The sequence below is a fragment of the Ictidomys tridecemlineatus genome, chromosome 2, assembly GCF_052094955.1.
Source record: "Ictidomys tridecemlineatus isolate mIctTri1 chromosome 2, mIctTri1.hap1, whole genome shotgun sequence".
In the NCBI taxonomy this organism is placed as follows: Eukaryota; Metazoa; Chordata; class Mammalia; order Rodentia; family Sciuridae; genus Ictidomys; species Ictidomys tridecemlineatus.
Window position 1 is genome coordinate 17205548 of NC_135478.1, and position 21238 is coordinate 17226785.

The 21238-nt window shown below is 45.7% G+C and overlaps 2 protein-coding genes and 1 pseudogene across 4 annotated transcripts; all 3 read right to left on the reverse strand.

Moving 5' to 3' along the window:
* Positions 1 to 298: 298 nt before the first annotated feature.
* LOC110598895 (lymphokine-activated killer T-cell-originated protein kinase pseudogene) lies at positions 299 to 1407 on the reverse strand (annotated as a pseudogene).
* LOC101965069 (C-C chemokine receptor type 5) lies at positions 299 to 6838 on the reverse strand. 2 transcript variants are annotated; one of them, XM_005332915.5, is made up of 2 exons: positions 6726 to 6838; positions 299 to 5146 (listed from the first exon to the last, which is right to left on the reverse strand). In XM_005332915.5, exon 2 carries the CDS (start codon positions 5133 to 5135, stop codon positions 4080 to 4082), a length of 1056 nt encoding a protein of 351 aa, XP_005332972.1. In that variant the 5' UTR covers positions 5136 to 5146; positions 6726 to 6838; the 3' UTR covers positions 299 to 4079. The 2 variants fall into 2 exon arrangements, with proteins under 2 accessions (XP_005332972.1, XP_077894099.1); XM_078037973.1 differs by lacking the exon at positions 6726 to 6838 and adding an exon at positions 5774 to 6258.
* Positions 6839 to 13492: 6654 nt separating this feature from the next.
* On the reverse strand, positions 13493 to 19912 carry Ccr2 (C-C motif chemokine receptor 2). Of its 2 annotated transcripts, XM_005332914.4 has the most exons (3): positions 19752 to 19912; positions 18306 to 18414; positions 13493 to 15269 (listed from the first exon to the last, which is right to left on the reverse strand). In XM_005332914.4, the coding sequence occupies exon 3, from the start codon at positions 15256 to 15258 to the stop codon at positions 14137 to 14139; it is 1122 nt and encodes a 373-aa protein (XP_005332971.2). In that variant the 5' UTR covers positions 15259 to 15269; positions 18306 to 18414; positions 19752 to 19912; the 3' UTR covers positions 13493 to 14136. The 2 variants fall into 2 exon arrangements, with proteins under 2 accessions (XP_005332971.2, XP_077894100.1); XM_078037974.1 differs by lacking the exon at positions 19752 to 19912 and having other exon boundaries at positions 18306 to 18564.
* Between the last annotated feature and the right edge of the window lie 1326 nt (positions 19913 to 21238).

Genomic DNA, 21238 nt, shown 5'->3' on the forward strand with positions numbered 1-21238 from the left:
TTTCTTTTTTTAGACCTGCTAACTCTTTTGCTTGAGAAGTAGGATTCAATTTGAAATTTAAAAGTTTTCAGGTCCACCCTTAGAAGTAATATCTTTAAATACAAATTACCATGGCAAATTGTTTCATAAAGAAAGTGGACTTTCAAAAATGTTTAAAAGGAAACAACCCCCCACACACACACATTTAAATGAAGTATTTATTATTTAAACTAAGGGTGTTACTTATAAAATAGTTCGACAATTCTGTGTGCTGTTCTCTAAATGTACACTGACCGAAAGGACAAGAACACAATTATGCTTATTTTTAATTTATATTTATTTTTGATGGTAGGTGCCTTCACCCTGGGGATGTTGAGTGGAGGCCAATCCTGAAGGTCATGTTGAGCTCAAACTCAAGGAGTGTTAATATTAATAGATCCACGAAAGGAGAAAAATTGAAGAAAGGTCATTAATAAAAGTAAGGGTCACTTGATTCAAATTAATATTAGACAGTTTACAACATTTATAGCTAGTGTTTTAAGTCCGTATGAGCAATTTCTAAGTACCTGCATTAGCTATTCTTTTTAAACTTTACAGAAAATTTAATACGATACCGAGTGCTTAATATAAAACTATTAAAAAATAGCCTTAAGAAGTTCTTCAAATGTTAATAAGAATACTATGGTCCTATTGTAGGACCTCTTCCAGAGTCTAGAACTATGGATCGTCCTAGGAACTATACAAATGTATCCAAGTCAACAGAACAGTTAGAGTCACAAACCATACATCACGGGGAGGCGGTCCTGGATATGATCACTGGTCATTGTTTTAAGGCTTCATCAATGTGCGCATCTGAGGAACACGTTAGGATCTTCATTAGTGCACACAGAGAAAAGTTCAGATACTTTCTGATGTGATTCATCCAGTTCTTCCCAAAGCTGCATAGTATGCCTCAGTCACTTTCATCAAAAGTTTAATCAGTCATATTTTCAACCAATGGTACAGAGACTCCTACATCACGGATTTCAATTGTTTTTCAAAATCACCTTTAATTACAACATTTGAAGACTTCATCTCTCCATGAAGCAGTTTTTTTTTTTTTTTTCTCAGTGCAGACACTTTAGCCCTCTCCTCTTGCCATGTTCAAAGCAACTTTTAAAATGAGAGCTGCTGGGAGAGCATCTCGGCCGTCTTTATTGCACTCTCCTGTGAAATCATTTAGAGACTTTTCACCTGCATACTCCACAGCAAGACACAGTCTGCCATCGCTGGCTTCAGGAAAAGCGAGATCACCTACGATGTTTGGATGAGGAAAGCTTTTCAAAATCTTAGCCTCCTCAGTTAGTCTCTTTGATATATACTCTGATAATCATCATTACACATGGGATCATTCCTTTTCATAGCCCGAGCAGAATGGGACCAACCTCTGGGAGATCAGATTTCATTTTTAAAGATAACATTGACTCGGGCATCTTGAAATGATCAATTCCTTCCCTTGTAACAACCACTCTAGGTCATGTCCTTCTCAGACATTATTACCCTATGTGCATATATAACTATGTGACCGGTGAGATTCTACGTCAGGTACAACCACAAGGATGAGAAATTACACTCCATTTTGTATGATGTATCAAAGTGCATTCTACTGTCATTTATAACTGATTAAAACAAATAAAAAAATACAGTTATATTAATAAGGTGGTTTTTATTAGAGGCATATTTTCTTCCAAGGAGTTTGGAAGAGACTACATTTGGAAACAAGTTGTAAGTGTCATTTCCCCCCTTTGCCTATGGATAGGTAAAGAGATTGGATGAATCTTGGACCCTCAGTGATGTCAGATGATTGGACTGACTTGGGGTGAGGGGTGCAGCTCCACATGCACTTTCAATGACCTTCGGAACAAAGGAAAGACATTTCCATTTGTTCATTTCCTGCTGACAGCCACATGCCCTAGTTTCACATTCAGAAGCTTGAGAAAACCCAGTAGCACTTCTTATCATTCTGACCCTTTAATCCCCTGAGTGATTCTTAGCCACTTATGTTTCCTTACGTAGCCTTTGCTGTGATTGTCTTAACAACTCTGAAGTTCAAACAATCCCAGGGATGTGAAAACAAAAACAAAAACAAAAATCCCAACCCTCCCTTGAAATGAATTCCTCCCTAAGTGTTTGGGTATAGTTCTTCTGGAGGCTTCTGCAAAAAGTATCCAGCACCCCCCACACTTGGCCTGAAACATGGAGGTTAGTAAATTGTTCTTTTGTGGCTTCTGAAACCCAGGGCAACTTGTGCCCAAATGTATGTGTTCCTTCCCCCTTTGCATATTGATAGGTAAATCCAGAGAGCTCACTCTTCTGAGCAGACAGAATCTTGGGCAAGAGAGCTTCCCCTCACCTCTCTGGGCCTTCTTGTGTAAGATTATAACACTCTGGATTTTTTGTTTGTTTGTTTGCTGTTTTTGGGGTGTTGTGGAAGGAACCTGGGGCTTCATGTCTGCCAGGCAAGGGCTCAACCACTGACCTACGTGAGCAATCCTCACCTAGAACTCGCGTGTGGTCCACAATGCGTTTGTAGACCTCGGCTCAGGTATTCACAAATCTAGTGTTTCTGAGCCTCGTGGAAGGACCCCATGATCCGAGCTGGGACGAAGAGGACAGCTCTGCAGACAGGAGCCTTCAGTGAAGACAGCCTGGAGCCCCTCTGGGGAAGGCGAGATTCAACTCAGAAAACGGGACTCATCCTCCGATGCCCAAGCCCCTTCCTCTTTACCTAACCCTTCTCCCTTCGTTTTTGATGTCTCTTCAAGGCCTTCTCTGATGGGCTTGAAGCCTCAGGGTCCTCCCCGACTCCTCTTTGCCATCCCACCTCCAATTCAAGATTCATACTTGTTCTGCTAACTTTATACCCTAAATGCCGCACTAACCTTCTCTCCCCCCGTGGGGGCGGGGCCTGATCCTTGGTGGAAGCCATTCCCCTCCCACCTTACTGCTGTTGGTCTTCAGGCCCTAAATGCTCACCTTTCCAGGCCATCCATGGCCATGAAATAAGTCTTCTGCCTCAAGACAGGCGGGGGAGCTCTGCTCTGCTCACGACTCTGATAGAGCAGTGGTGTCAAGCTCCCTGCGATCCGACTCTGTCCTTCCTCCCCAGGGTCTCTCCCAACCAACCCAGTGTCTTCGTACAGCCAAGCTTTACACACACAGTCCTGCAGCCTGGAGCACAAGCTTTGCACACACAGTTCTGCAGCCTGGAGCACAAGTTTCAGCCTCTCCACCGACTGAGGATCCAACTCAAATTCCTTCTCATGAAGAAGCGTTCTCATGCCAGGCATGGTGGTGCACGCCTTTCATCCCAGTGGCGTAGAAGGCTGAAGCAGGAGGATGGCAAGTTCAAAGCCAGCCTCAGCAAAAGTGAGGCGCTAAGCAACTCAGTGAGACCCTGAATCTAAATGAGATACAAAAATTGAGCTGGCAATGTGGCTCAGTGGTCGAGTGCCCCTGGGTTTAATCCCCAGTACCCCTCCCCTAACCCCCCTCCAAATAAAAAAGAAGCATTATCAGCTGTTCTAGACCACGGGGTGCTCACCTGATCCTGAAAGTCTATGAAACTTTCTAGAGAAATCACACAAGGAAGATACCATTTCTTAACTGATCACATTTTTATCTTTCCTTCTCCTCACCAAAGATCTATTTTCAACACATTTACCATCTGTATGTTGCCTGGCACAAGCTAGGAACCTGAACAAAATGCATCTTGATTTTTTTTTTCCAGATACACTGAAGAATCAGCAGTTCTCTGAGGATTTTGCTTTTATATAGGCAACTTTTTCAGTGAAAGGAGAGTTTGCCAATAACCTAATAAAAGTGGTGGGGAGATGAGAAGGTTGCTATTTCATCGACATATCTGGATTCAGCTTAGAAAGCTGATGGGCTTAAAAGATCCAATCTACTTAAAAGAGATGTCCAATAGGGGGCGAATCTTGGACTCTCTGAGACAGTAACTTCTTTTTTTTTTTAAAAGAATCACTCCCACCCCCCAGGCTGTATGAAAACTGAGTCACAGACACAATGCAGTCCAGGCCTTAGGCCAGCTTGAGTCCAGCTCATAAGCCAACTGAGATATCCTGCTCCCCAGTAGATCGGGTATAAACTGAGCTTACGCGCTCAGGGACTTCCTTTTGGAAGTTGGGACAGAGTTTGCAAAAGTGCTTGGCGATGTGTTTCTGGAAGAACACCGAGAGATACCTTCTGAACTTCTCCCCGACGAAGGCGTAGATGACAGGGTTGATGCAACAGTGCGTCATCCCGAGAGTCTCGGTCACCTGCATGGCTTGGTCCAGTCTGTTAGAACTATCGCAGTTATTCAGGCCAAAGAATTCCTGGAAGGTGGTCAGGAGCAGGACGATGTTGTAGGGAGCCCAGAAAAGAAAGTAGACGATCATGATGGTGAAGATGAGCCTCACAGCCTTGTGTCTCTTCTCGCTCCGACACCGAAGCAGGGTTCTCAGGATCCCCGAGTAGCAGATGACCATGACGAGCAGGGGCAGCACCAGGCCTAAGGTGACCATCTTTAATGTCTGGAATTTCTTCCAGAAATGATACTGACTGGCTGGGAAATGAAGGCTGCAGGTATGACGGGAAGCTTCTTTTTGAGATTTGGTAAAGATCACTCCCGGGAGAGAGGCCAGCACGGCCGCTACCCAGGTGATCCCACTTGTCACCAACCCGAAGGTGACTGTCCTGGCCTTGAGAGCAAACACAGCGTGGACGATGGCCAGGTATCTGTCTATTGTCAGAAGGATGATGAAGAAGATTCCAGAGAAGAAGCCTATGTAATAGACCGCTGTCAAAATCTGACACATTGCATTTCCAAAGTCCCACTGGGCGGCGGCATAGTGAGCCCAGAACGGGAGGGTGAGAAGGAAAAGCAGGTCGGAGATGGCCAAGTTGAGCAGGTAGATGTCAGTCATGCTCTTCAGCCTTTTGCAGTTGATCAGAATGAGAACTACCAGCAGGTTGCCCACGACACCAAAGATGAACACCAGAGAGTAGAGCGGGGGCAGGAGCCTGGCTGCGATTTGCCTCACGTCAATTTTAACGCAGGGTTCTGACGTCTCGTAATCGATGTAAGAGCTGGGGCTTGACACTTGATAATCCATCTTGTTTGATCCTGTGAATAGACAGAAAGTGATACTTCATGAAGCTGAGTGTAGTGAGTGGGCTGTTCTGAGTGCACACTCTCTTATCCTTGAACAGGTCTTTCCTTGGATGCATAGATTTCTACATTTAATGGAACTTCCTTCTTGTTTCCAAACAATCCACTTTTCTGGGAAGGTGAGTTTTGCTGCTATCCTCCCTACTCACCAGGTGGAGCTGAAATTCACAAAAGCACCATCTCATCAAGGAAAAGTTTGCTTTCTATGGCAATGTGTGGTGAATGTAGCGAGGATAGCAATTTTGAGAAACGGAATCAGGCACAGTGTAACTCACTGTTTTATAATCTATATGGAACTGGCTGCTCCCCAGTTATTTAACTCACGGAAAACACACACCACCAGAGAGCCAGTAAGGATCACCAGGTCCCCAGGTATATACTTGAGGCCAATCACCATGCTGAGCTTCATACCCAGTTGTTCATTTAATCCTCTGGGCAACATTATGAGGCAGGTAATATTGTTCGCATTTTGCACACAGGACCCCCCCAAGCACAGGAAGAATGAGTAACTTGCCCAAAGCCACACAGCAAGGAAGAAACTGCACTGCAACCACTATGTCACCCAACCACCATGCTACCTACCTTCTTGGCAAAAGAATCAAAGAACCGGACCCTCCACTGGTGACCCATTGTCAGAGTGGAATGGGTTGATGCCCAAGTTCCCAAGAAGGTGACAGAAGCCAACACCAGACATCAAACCAAACTGCCATCCTAACATTTTCCTCTGGAGTTTGTGTTGGTTAGTTTCTGAGTTGTCACATCTAAGAGCCGTCATACCAACACCAAGAAATGACCCGAAAGAAAACACTTCATCTACTTCCAAAGGTTGGATGTCCTCGGTTTGAGGCAGTTTGGCTTTACAACCAGCTGGCTTGGCCAGTGTGTTCAAATTCCACCCCTTGAGCTGAAAATCCTCTCTAATTAATCCTGGTTCCTCATGAACTAACTCCCCGGACCCCACATGAGGTGGTTTAAGGAAACACCCAGAGAAATCTCCCTTTAACTCTGAGCCGGAAAAGGAATCGTATCCTAAATGGAACTGACTCACTAGAAGGAAACTTTATTTGATGTTTGTCATTTGATATTAAATTGGACAATTTTTGAGGCTTCCCTTTTTGGGGGAGGTGGGGTGGGGTAGTACGGGATTTAGCTTCGGTGGGGGGGGGCGGCACATGCTCAATGGCACCCACAGGAGTAGTTTCAGTTCTCTTTAACTCAGGAGAGTCCCTGCTGAGATTTCAACAGATTCCTGTCTCTGGAAGTCTTTCTTTTTCAGAGGTGAGGATTTACTGGTTTTAAAAGTAATATTACTCCCTCTTCAGTCTTTCACTCATAATCATGTTTTTGAATCTTTGATGCTATCTTACTCTGGCCCTTGTCCTACATCCCAATTCTTTCCTTCTATTAAAGATCATATTTTAAGATAGTTCTCTGGGCACCTGGTGCTGCCAGATGTCTTCTCTGCGTTTCCTGTCAAGGTTTTACTCATCACAGAAGCTGAGCAAAGAGACCAAGAGGCTGAGAGATAACTTACCAGAGTTTCTTGTAGGGGGAAGCGGATGTCTCAGCTCCTCTGGCTAACTGAGCTGTGCAAATTGAGTATACAGCCAGTTTAGAAGTAGGAAATGCACAGTTTCTCTTAAAGGGGGGCGGAGATTAATGAATAAGTGTATTGCAGGGGAAAAGAAGCAGAGAACAGTTCTTCTTCTTTTTTTTTTTCCTTCTAAGTTTCATTTAAAATAGACTACAGAAAAGAGCTCTGGCTTTATTTATTTGCCAGCTTCTCCCATTCCATGATTTATTTCACTTTTGTTCTCTGCTCATCCCACTACACAGAGTCGGTGAGGAACCAGAAAGAATTAGGGATATTAGAGCTAGAGGTAGACATAGCCATCTAATCAAAAGCCCATGGTTTGAATAAAAGGAATCGGTGTTCAAGAAGCAAATGATTCACAGAAGACCACAGGGCCTTGCTGTGGTAAGGCTGAATGGATGAGAAAGCTGGACTCTTTTAATAGTTGCTCCCGATTAAAGCCAACTTTATATATATATATTTCAAAGGGGAACCCTACTTTTTTACATGTGCCCCCTTTTGCCCACTCTTGTTCCATCCCCTGTCCCACCATAGCTCACTCACATGGGCTCACCACTCTGTTTTTCTTTGTAAACTAAAATAGGTGGTTGTCTAGAGGGTCTTAACCATAGGTTCACCTGGGAACAAGACACCTTTCCCATCTTTCTCTGAGTATAGTATCCCATGGCGCATATCCTCATGCATTTCTGTGCATGACCCTCCAATCCAGTGGGCATTTATGATTGCCCGCACCCAGGCAGATTGACAGGTGGCTGAGTTCCTCACACAAGGACATAATTTATTTGGAGAGAAATTAATGTGGTCATGTCCAGGATTCTATGCTGACACTGTGTACAGTCCTGTCAAGATCTCTTGGTGTTTGGTGACTTATCTCCAAACCTCAAACTAATGACAACAGAGCTGAGACTCAAGAGCACTCCTGGGCTTCCATTACTTCAGAGATGAAATAAGAAGCTATGGCTCATGATCCACAAGAAGGCCAAGGAGACTCCAGAAAGCAAAATAATAAGCTCCCAAACCTGTGGAGGTAGCCTAGTACCCAGACTGAGCAAGTGACCCCTGGGGTCAGACGGTCAAGCTTGAAGCCCGACTCTACTCTCAGCTTTCTCCTCTGTGTAGTGGGCTGAATAAGAGCAGCCCTTCAATGGGTTTGTTGGAAAGATTATATGAGGCACCCACAGCACGCATTTACCATACACCAAACTCACAATTAACACCGAGTTCTTAGATACTCCTTCAGTGATCCTTTCTTAGAGTTTATTTTATAAATAAATTTTGAGAACATTTGTTTTTCCCTAATAAAATGAGTTTTCTGGAGACTGTGCCTGGAGCAGATTAGTATCAGCAAACTAGAAACTGAAAGGCAGTCGGTTCTTGGAGAATAGAAAAAAAATGACTACTCAGAAAAAGTCAGAAAAGTACAGAAACAGCTCAGCCCTCGAGAACCCCCCCCTGCATGGGGTGTATGACTATGACGACAGTGCTCAGGACTCGGTACCCAGCAGGAGGACAATGAATTAGGGGCCATTCGTTCAAGTTCATCCCATGCCTGCGATTCAAAAGGCAACAGTGAAAGACTGTGGCTATGCTGCAGGGAGTCCAACCCTGGCTTCATGATCTATTACCTAACTCTAGACAAAGCTACTGATTCTTGCTGTACCTTGTTTTCTTATCTATAAAGTAGGGTTAAAAACAAACAACAAACAAACCATAAGCCTATTCTCTATGTCTGTGGTCAAGATCAAAAGTTACAGGGATGTCCATCCTCTTCAGACCCCTGCCCTTTGTGGACTGTTCAAACAGAGACAGACAAAGGGTGCTTCAGAAAGCGCTGGCAACCCAGGATATCAATAAACGGACATAAACGTTTATACCACATAAGTAACATAGCTCTGGTTTGGGCTCTTTGAAGGATGGCCTGTGTGTTCACGGGTCTGGCTCTTGGGCGAAACTCTTGGCCAAATGTTATGTTTCTGTTTGTGACTGTTGTTGGTTCTTACTGTCGCTGTGTAGACCCGTGTCCCTGGTGACTGCCATCAGGGTGGCTGAGGATGTGAGGGCCCGCTCACCCCCAGAGGGCACTGTGAAGTCATGGAGGAAGTACAGGGTTGCTCAGTGCCTGGGGGATGACTTTGACTTGTTACTTCCCCTCTCTGAGTTTCCATTTCCTCACCCCTCCCGGCGGTGTTCTAGACCCAGGGTCAGCTTGTACTTAAATAGTACAGAACTCCACGCACTTTGGGAAACGCGGTGAGGATTCATGGGCTGAAACAAGGAAGCACAACTCAGCAGGGTGTTCACCCTCCTTGCAGTGTCTGGTCCAAAGAGCTGTTCCAGTTACCTCTGGGGTGGGGGGTCCCTTCCAAGGATGCGCAACTAAGTGAGGACCCAGGAGAAATTCTTTAGTAATTAATAAATGAAACTCTGTTCTGGGCGGAACAATAACGAGCTAGCTCTTGATCACTCTGAGACTTGGTTTCTCGTCTCTGCTTCTCTGTTCTCTCTTCTCGGTTTGCATGGCTCTCAGTCTGTATGTATGGTGTCTGGACCCCATGAGAAATAATCCTTTGATCAGTTTCCTACTCTAGACTTGATGCCCACCACGTTGGAAAGTGTCTCACACCACCTCTGCTTTGGGGCTAGATTTCAAACAGCAGCTCCATCTCTTGCACTGATGTTCCAGAGGTTGCTTTTCTCCTTGCTCACGCCACCTCTGGGCCATATGCTCAAAGCATCATCAACAGATGGGGGAGAACGTTGCTTCTTCTTGAAATTGGAAGAGTCAGTGACAGAAGTATACAGTGACTTAAAATCCTGCTTTATGGCAGCTCTTTGGAAAATGCTTGGGGCTTGAGTTGACTCCAGGTCAGGATTGGCTTGATGGTGAGATGGACTGTAAAGAGAGCAGATGGTCTTTTATTTTGAAAAACAAAGATCTAATTATAAAACCAACATACGCTCATGGCACACGAAATTGGGAAAGAACAGAAAGTAGGGAAAAATCAGGCATGTTCTCACAATCTCTAAGCAATCCCTTTTACTGATGTGTTTCAATTCCTGCCTTTTCTCACGCACGCCTTTCCATGGTTCTCACACGTGTACCACTCTATGTGCTGAGGCTTTTTGTTTTATTTTTATTTTTGCTCCAGATGACACTACAGGCATCTTTATTAACATCATAGTTCTTTACTTTCTATTTTTCTTGAGGTCTCACAATCGACAGCCTAGGGCACTGGCTTGGGTGGTGCAGCTTGGTGAGTTTGAATTTGCACACACTCCTGGCACCACCACCTTGAGGACTAGACTTCCCTACCACCCAGCAAGGTGCCCTTGGCCTTGCCTGGAAGTAAGTCTCTCTGTGGCTTCATACAGATGAAATCCACCTATTGTTTACCTCCGACTCGACAGGATCCCAGATCCGTCCTCTCCCGTACGGTTTCTACCTTTCCACGTCACCCCGTTGACTATGTTCAACGGTGCCCTATGAATACACCACCAGGCTCTTGGTGTTGTCCACTAATATGAACCATGCTGTCCTGCAGCCTCCCTCAGTGCTCTGACATCCTGCCCAGGAGGAAACTCCTAGTGCCCCCAAAGCCACCTTTGCCAAGACAGCCAGAGAATCCCCACCGTCTTCACAGAAAGAGGAGCAGCTCTCTCTCCTCAGTGTCACCCTGGGTCACCTGCTTGCCTTAGCAATGAGGCTTGGGTCCTGGGACTCCTAGCCTCCTCGGTGGAGATGACCTCGCCACCCTCTGTCTCAGACGCCTGTCATGGTGGGAGGTTGGGAGGTGACCATGCTGCTCTTTCATTCCTGTCTTTGTGCCCTCTGGACCCTTCTCAGGATAACCCTCTTCCCAGCCCACGTGCCACATCCCTGACACACCCCATGAAAAATATCAAACCCGGTAGGCACCAGCAGGCTGTCCGTGTGCTTCGATATGTCCAGACTTGGTGGAAGAATCCCCTTGACTCAGCTTAGAAGTGTGCCCTACGCACATCGGGGAGATTTCTTTCGGGAGCTCATGTGGTCTGGGGCGTGGCAACACCCAAGTCCAACGTGCTGATTAAGGTGCACATAGACCCGATGTCATCTTAAGTGGGTCAGGCCACACCTGCAGCTCTCTATTTAGCTCTGTGCATAACAGGATATTAGGTAGGGCTCTTTTGGTGGCCCCAGTACTGGCAAGTAAGGCTTTAAGGATGAGGGCAAAGAGGTGTGCCCTATTGTTCTAGAGAAAACCACTGACACCTGAGGTCAAACACCTCTTCAGGGCTTACTAAGAGGTGACATAACCAGCCCTGTGCCTCCACCCATCACATCGTCCCCTTCCACTCCAGCCCCCATAAGGAGTCCATTAGGGGGAAGGGCTGCCGATGTGGTTTTGATGGAGAACATAGTGGAGTCTCTTTCCTCAAGGCCCAGGGGGGGGTGGGGCTCTGAGAGAAGAGGGTGAGGAATGGGGGTTTGCCAGAAGTAAGGCCAGCACTCCTTTCCCGTGGGTCCCTCACGAGGCAGCCTCCAGCTGACCAGAGGACTAGAGATTGGAGGAAGGTGGTGGGTGGAGATGACATGTCACTTTTGCTGCAAGAGTGTCCCTAGGCTGCACTTGCCCGAGTCACCTGACAAGAGGTAACTGGGCAAGAGCCGTTATGCTGGAGCCCAAGGTCTGTGTGAGGCGAGCCCAGCGCCCAAGAAATAGTAGGCTGGGAGAAGTCTAGTTGAAGAGAGACCCTGTGTGTCTACGAAGTGACCGTGGGGAGCCCCACCAGCTGTAGGCCCTTGGAAGGGAGCACACAATTACGCCTGCCTTTCTGGTGGACTCTGGCAGGGGTCCACTGGGTCAAGAGATGCACTCACCCTTTTCCCAGCTATCTCCCCCTCCTCGCAATACTTGTCCAGAAGAGGGAGCACAGAAGGACTCCCTGACGTAGCTCACTAGCCATAGGCTGGTGCAGAAAGGACAGGACATACCCCTAGCCCAGGCAAAGCCCTTCAGGATCCAGTTGACCCTAGGGCTGAAACTGATTGGAGAGAAATAAAATAATTTCATATCGTGAATGGATGACGTGAGGATGTTTTATGGGAGACGGTACAACATGAGACTTTATTCAATGCCCTGATCTTTGCTTGTGAGGCTGCTGTGCTGGGGAGTACCTAGACGGTGGCAGGAAGAGGCCTTATACATACCTGATCTTGGGCTTGGGTCTCAGCAGGCTCCCCAGTCTGGATTCACCCATGACATGACACCAACTGTTTGCAAACCCCAGACATGCACTTTCCCAACCTACAAACGCAGGGCCAAAGTGACCCCACCTGAAGAAATTTCCAACCTCCATCACTCCCCAAACCCGGGGCCCCATCTCCCTCCATTCTGAGCTGCCTTGCAAAATGAGACGCTCGGCAGACCCGACTCTTCTCTTGTGGTGTGCTTCCCGGAGCGGTGCCAGGTGGGCTTTCTTGTGGGGCAGTCTCACCTGACACTGTTTCAATTTGTCAGGGAAGTTTAAATGATGAGCAAAAGCAAAAGAGGAAGGATGGGGTCTTGGTGAGTTAGCCCTCCCTCCCTGACAGCTTCAGGGCCTCTCTGCAAAATGACCAGCCCTACCTAGATGCTCTGGGCATCACAGCCAAGGGGGATGGTATGGGGTAGGCTATGGTGAGCCTCCTCCTCCACCAAGAATGTCTGGAGACACCTGTGGTGTGTCATGGTGAGCTTTCCTCACCTCATCTCTGTTTACCTGTAATTGCCCACCGAGAGGTTCCCCCGCAGGACACGGGGTTCACAAGTGTGAACTGGGCTGGGCTTTAGGCCTTCTAGATGCTGAGAAGAGGCTCTGCCCAGTCACTCTTAAGGCTCTGCTGGCATGAGGCAGATGTCACTTGTGCTCACATTCCAGTGGCCCATTGGCTGTGGACAGGATGGGGCTGTGTGGCCCACAGGACAGGCTGCAAGTCACACAGCAAGGGCAGGTGTGTGACTACAGCACAAGTGTAAAGTCGTCAACAAAACAGTCTCCCATACCACAGTCTAACAAAACGGACAATGGCTTCTAAAAAATATTTTTTTAAACAATATACTTATAAAACACTCTGATTTATTTTCCAATATTTACATGTCATCATCATCAAAATCAAATCATATGCATTTGTTAGGATATCTGAAGGTGACACCCCACCCCCCCACTGCCCCAACTTCCAGAAACCTCTGGCCACGTGGTAAAATGAAGTTACACATTAGTAACTTCCAGCCCCCAAGCTGCCTGATTCCCCTTGCTTCCATCAGATCAGAAATGCGCCAGGTGACAGCTAAGAGCATCCTTAATGTGGCCCAACCAAGAGGAAGGTCCTTGCTTGCTGAGCGAGCGAGCGAGCTTCTCCAACTCCCTCCATTACAAGTAGACTTTAAGACGTCGGATCAGAAGCCAGCTTGACTTAGGAGTTCCCTCTGGCCCAAAGGGGACCACTCGTCATCAGAGAGGCCATCTGCAGGGCATTGAAGCGCTTGAGAATGTTTAAATCCATGACTTTGTAATGACAGAAAAATACATTTGGGGAGAACACATTCTCTCAGGCAGCTGCGTCAGGTCGCCAGGCTCCCAAGCACACGTCAGGCTCCAAGCTTTTAAGCTCAAAGCCGGAGTTGTCTCTTTAATGAATACGATATTAAATGAGCGACTCTTTAAAGAACACTTCATCATGCAAGTTACAATTTTCAGGCTGATTTTATTTTTCTATTTTTTTTTAAAAAAAAGTCTGAACTCTATGCCTGTATCAAAAAATAAAGCTCTGGAAGGTAGACTAGGAAACATTTGTTCCCAACCCATTCTAGAACCTTCCTCCTCTAGGCTTACCCTGCCTGGCAATTTAGACACTGAGAGTCGCAGGCCAAGACGTGTGATTTTCAATGCAGGGGCCTCTGTCACTCCTGTCTCCAGTCTCCTCTGCCTCGAGGACATGACTCAGTGTCTCCACCATTCGCTGTTGCTCTCCTGTGACCGTCAAGGGGCATATGTGTGTGTAGTTTCCTTCACATGCTTCCTTGGTCTGCTCCTCGGGACCTTCACAAACTGTCTTTTGGAGTAGGGACAATTGTACAGTCAAGAGTGACATGATAAGGACTGTGGGGGGGGGGAAGGAAGGCACCAGGAGGCAGGAACAGCAGCCCCAGTTGTTCTGGAATATTCCCTGAGCATGCATTAGAGACACAGAGAGTGACATGAGTCTGTCCTGGCACGGCCCTGAGGTTCCTGGGTGCCTGATTTTAGAGATCTTTCTTCTTCAGCAGAGGCTTAAGTACATCTGGATTGTCCTCTCCCTTAAAGTACAAAAAGCAAATCGTCACCCATTTTACAAGCCAACGGAGACATCCTGCTCCCCCGTGGAAGGGGTATATGTGGAGCTCACTCGATCTGCTGTCTCCCTGTAGAAAACTGGACACTGTTTGCAGAGGTGCTTGGCGATGTGCTTCCGGAAGAACACCGAGAGATACCTTCTGAACTTCTCCCCGACGAAGGCGTAGATGACAGGGTTGATGCAACAGTGCGTCATCCCGAGAGTCTCCGTCACCTGCATGGCTTGGTCCAGCTGACTGGTGCTCTCACAGTTACTCAGGCCAAAGAATTCCTGGAAGGTGGTCAGGAGCAGGACGATGTTGTAGGGAGCCCAGAAAAGAAAGTAGACGATCATGATGGTGAAGATGAGCCTCACAGCCTTGTGTCTCTTCCTCTCATTCCGGCACCGAAGCAGGGTTCTCAGGATCCCCGAGTAGCAGATGACCATGACAAGCAGGGGCAGCACCAGGCTCAAGACATTCCTCATTACGGTATGAAAGTTCTTCCATTTTAATGGGAAATATGGGCCACAGGAGGAATGAGAATTTTCTTCTTGGAATCTAGTAAAGATGATTCCTGGGACAGAGGCAAACACGGCCGCCACCCAGGTGATGACACTTGTCACCACCCCGAAGGTGACAGTCCTTGCTTTTAAAGCAAACACAGCGTGGACAATGGCCAGGTACCTATCAATTGTCAGGAGGATGATGAAAAAGATTCCTCCAAAATAACCAATTTGATACATCCCCGTGAGTGACTTACACAGGACATCTCCAAAGATCCATTCATTTGCAGCATAGTGAGCCCAGAACGGGAGAGTGAGAAGGAAAAGCAGGTCGGAGATGGCCAAATTGAGCAGGTAGATGTCAGTCATGCTCTTCAGCCTTTTGCAGTTGATCAGGATGAGAACTACCAGCAGGTTGCCCACGAAACCAAAGATGAACACCAGAGAGTAGAGCGGGGGCAGGAGCAGGGCTCCGATGTGCTTCACGTCGGGTTTGTAACAGGGACTGCTGTAGTCATAGTCATATGTGGTGGTGGATTCTTCACTGCTTCCTTTGTTACTTCTTACAAACAAAGAATGAGATGTGGATAATATATTGTGGATGAATTGGGGTAACGCGTCCTTGTCTTCCATTTTCCCCTGTTCTGTAAAAAAGAGAATGGAATGAGGACCGCATAACAAACATGTCACCATCCATGGTCCAAACAGCCTTGCAACTGAAGCAAATTTCTGGTCTTTGGTCTGTCCTTCACAACCATCTCCTTGAAAGCAAGTGCCCTACTTCCCTTTTATTCTTCTTATCAGACACTGGTTTGTCCACCCAACAGCCATTTCCAATGCCTTTGTCTCCCCCAAACCAGCATCATTCCCGCTTAACTAAAACTTCTGCACGCCTAACTTTCTTTAGCTCCTCTGCAGGTAGCACACAGGCTTGTGATCCAGCCCTGGACAAGTGAATCTTCTGGAAAGGTAAGAGAGACACAGAAGAAACACTTCCTGCTCTTTGACTTTTGCAGCTTGTCTTATCTGGGCTTGATGCTTGGGACCATGAACAAGAAACCCAGAGAACTAGAGAGAAGCGATGAAAAGTCCCAGCAGATGAGAACTGCTCATCTTCTAACATTATCGTTTGATGGGAAAGAAAAAGCCATCGTGAATTGCACTTTCTATTACTTGCAGCCAAAAGCATTTTGATAACCCTCTCAACTTTCTACCTCCACTTTTCTTGCTGAGATTGCTATGACAACCCAATTTTCAAATGCCTTAACTTTGTTCCAATTTCATCTTCATAGAGCAATTGATCTTTTGCTAACGTTCTCCACTTAAAGCTCGTTGCTTCTAGGAGAAAGCTCTTTTCCGACAACCTCTTATTAATGTCTTTGTTGGCATCTCTCCCCCCTACCCACACCATATGAGCCCTCACGTACTGTAAGCCCTTATGCCAAATAAGCACATGTCACATGATCCTCTACACACTGTATGCCTCTCAAGGTCAATGACTGGATCATGCTTCCATGTCAAGCTCTTATGATTTCTTGGCTTTCATTTCTTATCATTTGCCTTTTATTTTTGCTCCAAAGTTCTTCCTGAATCATCTCAGTCAATCTCAGTGTCTGACCTCCCTGTGTGCTAATGCTTCTCAAAATCCCTTCTTCAAGTTGCACCTTTTCCCTGAATCTCAGAGTCGAACTTTTCATTGTCCTCTGCTTATCTCCCCATGGATTTATTTGCTTCATCAATATTTATGGGATCCTTATCTCAACTGTTACTTTGTTGTCTAAGAAACAACACTTGGCATTACCCTGGATCTCTTCCTCTTCAGAAAACTTGGGGTCAGATCTTTGGAGCCAAATGGACCTGGATTGGAATCTTCCCTCCAATGTCTAAGTTGTGTAATTTGAGGTCAATGACGTTTTCAAGTATTAGTTGCCTTGCATATAAAGCATTGAGTTGCTACGAAGACCATCAGAGATAAGTGAGGATTTAGCATAGGCTCTAGGGGAGAGAGAGGCTCTGAGTTATAATTGTCATAAAAGTCCTACCTAACAAAGACCTCTCAGATTCCTCCCCTCTGCATCTCTTTCAAATGTCAGTTTCTTGTCTCATAAACTCCTCAGCTCTTGCTTTGTTGTGGTCTTTCCTTTGCTCCTGCCTGGTCCGTAGCCATGTTCCTTTTCAATATGTCTTCTCTAAAGCTGAAATTGCATCACGAGCTTCTCAGCCTCAAAACCTCCAGAGGCCCCATGACTTGTATATGACAGAATCTTAAAGACAACAGCCAGACAGCTCAGCAGGGCCTTTCTAAGCCAGTTCCTTAGCTTCATCTCCAGTCACTTCTCAGGTTACCCATAAAATGTCCATTAGCCACAGCCTTCTTCTCTCCATTTACTCCCGAGCTCACTCTCTCCTCCTTCATGCATCAGTGGTTTTGTGTGTACTCGTTCCTCTGCCTAAAATGTCAGTGAGCACCTATTCATCCTTTAACACCTCCTGCTCCAATTTCCCTCCTCTGTGAAGCCTAATGTGCACGCTCTGTCAAACCACCTTAGACAGCCACGTAGGCACATGTCACATGATCTTCCACACATTGTATGCCTCTCAGGGTCAATGACTGGATTATGCTTCCATGTCAAGCTCTTATGATTTCATCTATCAAAAAGAGGTACTAGTCAATGTTCACTGCTTGAGCACATGAAACTCTTTGTAATCATAATAACAAAAACAAGAAGACATCCATCCCTAGGACTTGATTTATTTTTTTTTCCTGGCAGTGACTCTACATTTGTTTTCATCTATCCACAAACCCAATCTTTCCCTCTCTCCTGTCCACATTTCACTCCACCAAGTCAAAATATTGAAAACTGGAGAAACTAAATAAGATCTAAGTTGGGAAAAAATGCACCCACTGGGCTGGGGACGTGGCTCAAGCGGTAGCGCGCTCGCCTGGCATGCGTGTGGCCCGGGTTCGATCCTCAGCACCACATACAAACAAAGATGTTGTGTCCGCCAAGAACTAAAAAATAAATATTAAAAAAATTCTCTCTCTCTCTCTCTCTCTAAAAAGAAAAACCAAAAATGCACCCACTAAAGAATTCCAGCTTCAGTGCCCCTGAAGCTGCAGGCACTGAGTTAACTACTGTGTGCACACTCATGAACTTAAACTTCACCACAGCTAGCTAGCACCAGGCTCCTACTATAGTGGCACTGTCCTAGGTGTCATTTCAAGCATCAGGACAGATCATCCAGAACTGATAGGGAGCAGCCACCTCTCAGAAAAAAAGAAATTTCTCCCTTCAGTCTCAGTGGACCTCCTGAGTGGAGGCAAGAGGTACATTTTGGTCCAGGGCCTGAATTGTCCCCTGTAGGGAAAAGAGGGAAAGATTTCAAGATAGAAAGTTGCAGCTCTTTGAAGCCCCTGCATGCTCAGAGGCACAGAAAGAGCCCATGGGAGCCTGGAGGGTGGTTGAACAGAGCAGCTGTTCTTACTTCTTTGTTGTCCACTTTTTGCCATCACCTAAGTCCCAGGGAAAGTCACAAACGTGTCCCACCCTGCATTTCCTCACTGTCATCAGGATCTTCTTAACATCTGCCAATGCAGCCCCTCAGGTAAACCTGCACCCTGCACTTCCAGCTTTGAGTCTCTGGTTCCTAAAGTAGTGGAAAAATCCCCTGCGACTCACCAGTGGATGGCTTCTTCCAGGTGGCCCCAGTGTTTCAGGCTTCTCAGCAAGTGCACCAGACGGATCTGGAGGTAGAAACTTGGTGTGCAGAAGTAGGAAATAAAGTTTCCTGCAGAAAGAGAAGGCGGAGATATAAGGGCAAGTGATGGTGAAGATTAAAAAAAAAAAAACAGCATCAAGAAGATACAGTTCTTCTTTTCCAGACAGGAACGTTGGACACTACTGGGCTGAGGTCTCCAGAGGAGGATTGATTTTGAAATCTTGCTTGTGCAACCTTGATTGTGAGTCAGGGAGTCCCTGTACATCTGCTCTGACATCTAACGACACCCGGGTATTCTTTATCTGATGGGTCTCTGCATCTGGAACTTTTCCACTTGCTGCCCTGCTACTTGTGATCATTTGCATGACATAAAAACAGCAGAACTGAGCAATTTCCTAGATGGATATATGCAAGGGGGCTGTTTGCTGTGGTGCAGGAAACTCGATGGGGTTTTTACTGTGACCGGGTGCACTGGTTTCAGTACTGTGAATTTAGGATCTGTTTTAAAACTTTAAATAGATCAAGCGTTTAATGAAAGTGATAACTAAATGATCTGTGGGGTCAGGGACATCCTCAGCAAGAATAGTCTCACTTATTATAGGTTCCACTCCTCTGAAAGATATTTTGTTAAGAGAAAATAAAATTCTGCCGTGTAGGAACCATCCCTAAGGTCCGACAGGTCTTAGGTGGGATCATCTGAGCCAGTCCCTGGAACTCTCTAGAATTCAGCAGGCCCTGGGGTGAGGACCTCATGCTATGTCCTTCGCAAATTTCTAAGCTTCCACTTCCTCGAGAATCATAAGATCTCTGAAGCCTATAAGGGTTAAATGATCATAAAACAGCTAGTATAGTATCTGGCACACAGTAGGCACTCAATGAGGGACAAACAGCTTCACCTGAGCCGTGTGCGGAGGGGAGAGTTGAAGGATACAGCCAGTAAGGGATAACAATAGCAAGAGACCCTCAGGGCAGTCCAGTATCCTTTCTAGAAATGAGTAAGTTTAACCATAGGTACCATGTAAGACTAGGTTTTTGTGCTAAGCAAGGATGGCCTCAGGGTTTTCTTTAGAAGGCAACTCCTTTCCTTCCTTGTTCAGGAACAGGGTGTCCTGCTATGTCTGGAATCTCCTGACCCTGGATCTTGCCACCAGTTTTTTTTTTTTTTTTGATTCAACCTAAGATAGGGAAGATCAACCCAAGAAGTTTGCTGTCTCCAATTAGGACCACTTTACATTTCTATCTGCATACTAGAGATCATTGGGTCTAGTCCTGTCATTTTGTCATCAAGGAGAGGTGCTGAAGGAGGTGACAGCAGAGCCAGGATTTAAATCCTATCTGACCACAGGAAACTAGTGACACCTGCGGCTGAAATTTGCAAGAGATTGTATAAGTTGGAAAGTACTTACAGAAGGGCAACCAGGGTTGAGAGATCCAACGGGGTGGTGAGGTGTCCAGAGTCTAGCAACATCAGAAACTAAGACTCCTGTGGTTTGTGGGAGTCCAGAATGTGCACCCCCAAAATATTCTTCTTTGGCATTAGGATCGATGAGCTGAAAGTAATTGGGAAGGAGCAGATGCAGAAAAGTTCTCTGCCTTCCCTCTAAAATAATACATAGAATAAAGGCAAAAAGTGTCCACACCCCTTCTACCAGAGAGAGCAAAGGTTAACCACCAGAGACAACTTCAGATCCTTATCAACAGGGAAATGGTACCAGAAGAATTTGCATTAACAAGCTTTTTCTAACCAATCTTTATCTGCCATTTATTTGCCTTCCCACAACTTTCCACCCTTAGAAACTCAAATTGTTTTTCCTTTGTCTTGTCATTTCTCTCAAATTTTACTGTTCTTCATTGAAGATGCTTTATAAGCTGAAATCCAAAGCCGCCTGCTTGAGAATCATTCATTCCCTGGATATATGCTACCTAGATATGAAATATACATGTTAATATACTTCTTTTTTCCTCCCTCTTGGTTAACTGTCTTTTGTCTATTCCAACTGAGAAATTATCAGGGTTGAGGCAAAACATTTTTTTTTTCTTTTGAGAATTTGAAGAGTCCCCAAACCAAAAACAGCCAATATCACCCGAGTTCTCATTAGAACTTTGCAGAACAGGACAACAGAGGGAAAAAGGGTCCTGAAAGTTGCTCTAGCCTTTTGCTCCCACCCTCTAATCTCTGCCAGCACCTCCTGTGGCTGAACCCCATGCAAATGTGGGGAAAGCAGGGATGGAGAGAATCCGTGGTGAGACAAGAAGGCAGAAAGGTCCATCAGTGGCCTGATGGTACTTTGAGGATGCTCTGGTAACAGTGGACATATATATATATATATGTGTGTGTGTGTGTGTGTGTGTGTGTCTATGTATGTGTATATATATTATATATATATTCTTGCCTCTTGTCTTCACAGTTGCTTTTGGTTCATTGTGGTTTCTCTGGTTTACATGTTTCCTGTGATTACAAAAATAGATTAGTGAGTTCTAGGATTTTGTACCTTTGGTTTTAGTTAAACACGATCAGGACGAATAGGGTACCCACAGAAAAAGTAGTTTTCAAATTCCTATCTGCTTTTAGGTTATGTCTTCATCATAAAAATAACAAACTATTTTCGCTTTAAGTGACAAAGCAGCATGAAGTAACCAGAATAAAGACAGCGACTCAAAGAAAGAAAATAAGAAAGAAAATGTCGAGTAGGGAGGGAGACCTGATGTTTTCCCCATGTTGGGAGTTCACTAAGGCATCCAAATGATTAAAAATAGAAATAAAAGGTCATCAAAATAGTCAAGTCTTTATTAACTAAGCACGTAAAGGTAGTTGATCAGATGTTTCCATATTTTCAGGTCGCGTAAACTTTGGGGAGGAAAAAAAAAAAAGAACTCAGGATCTTTACCACGT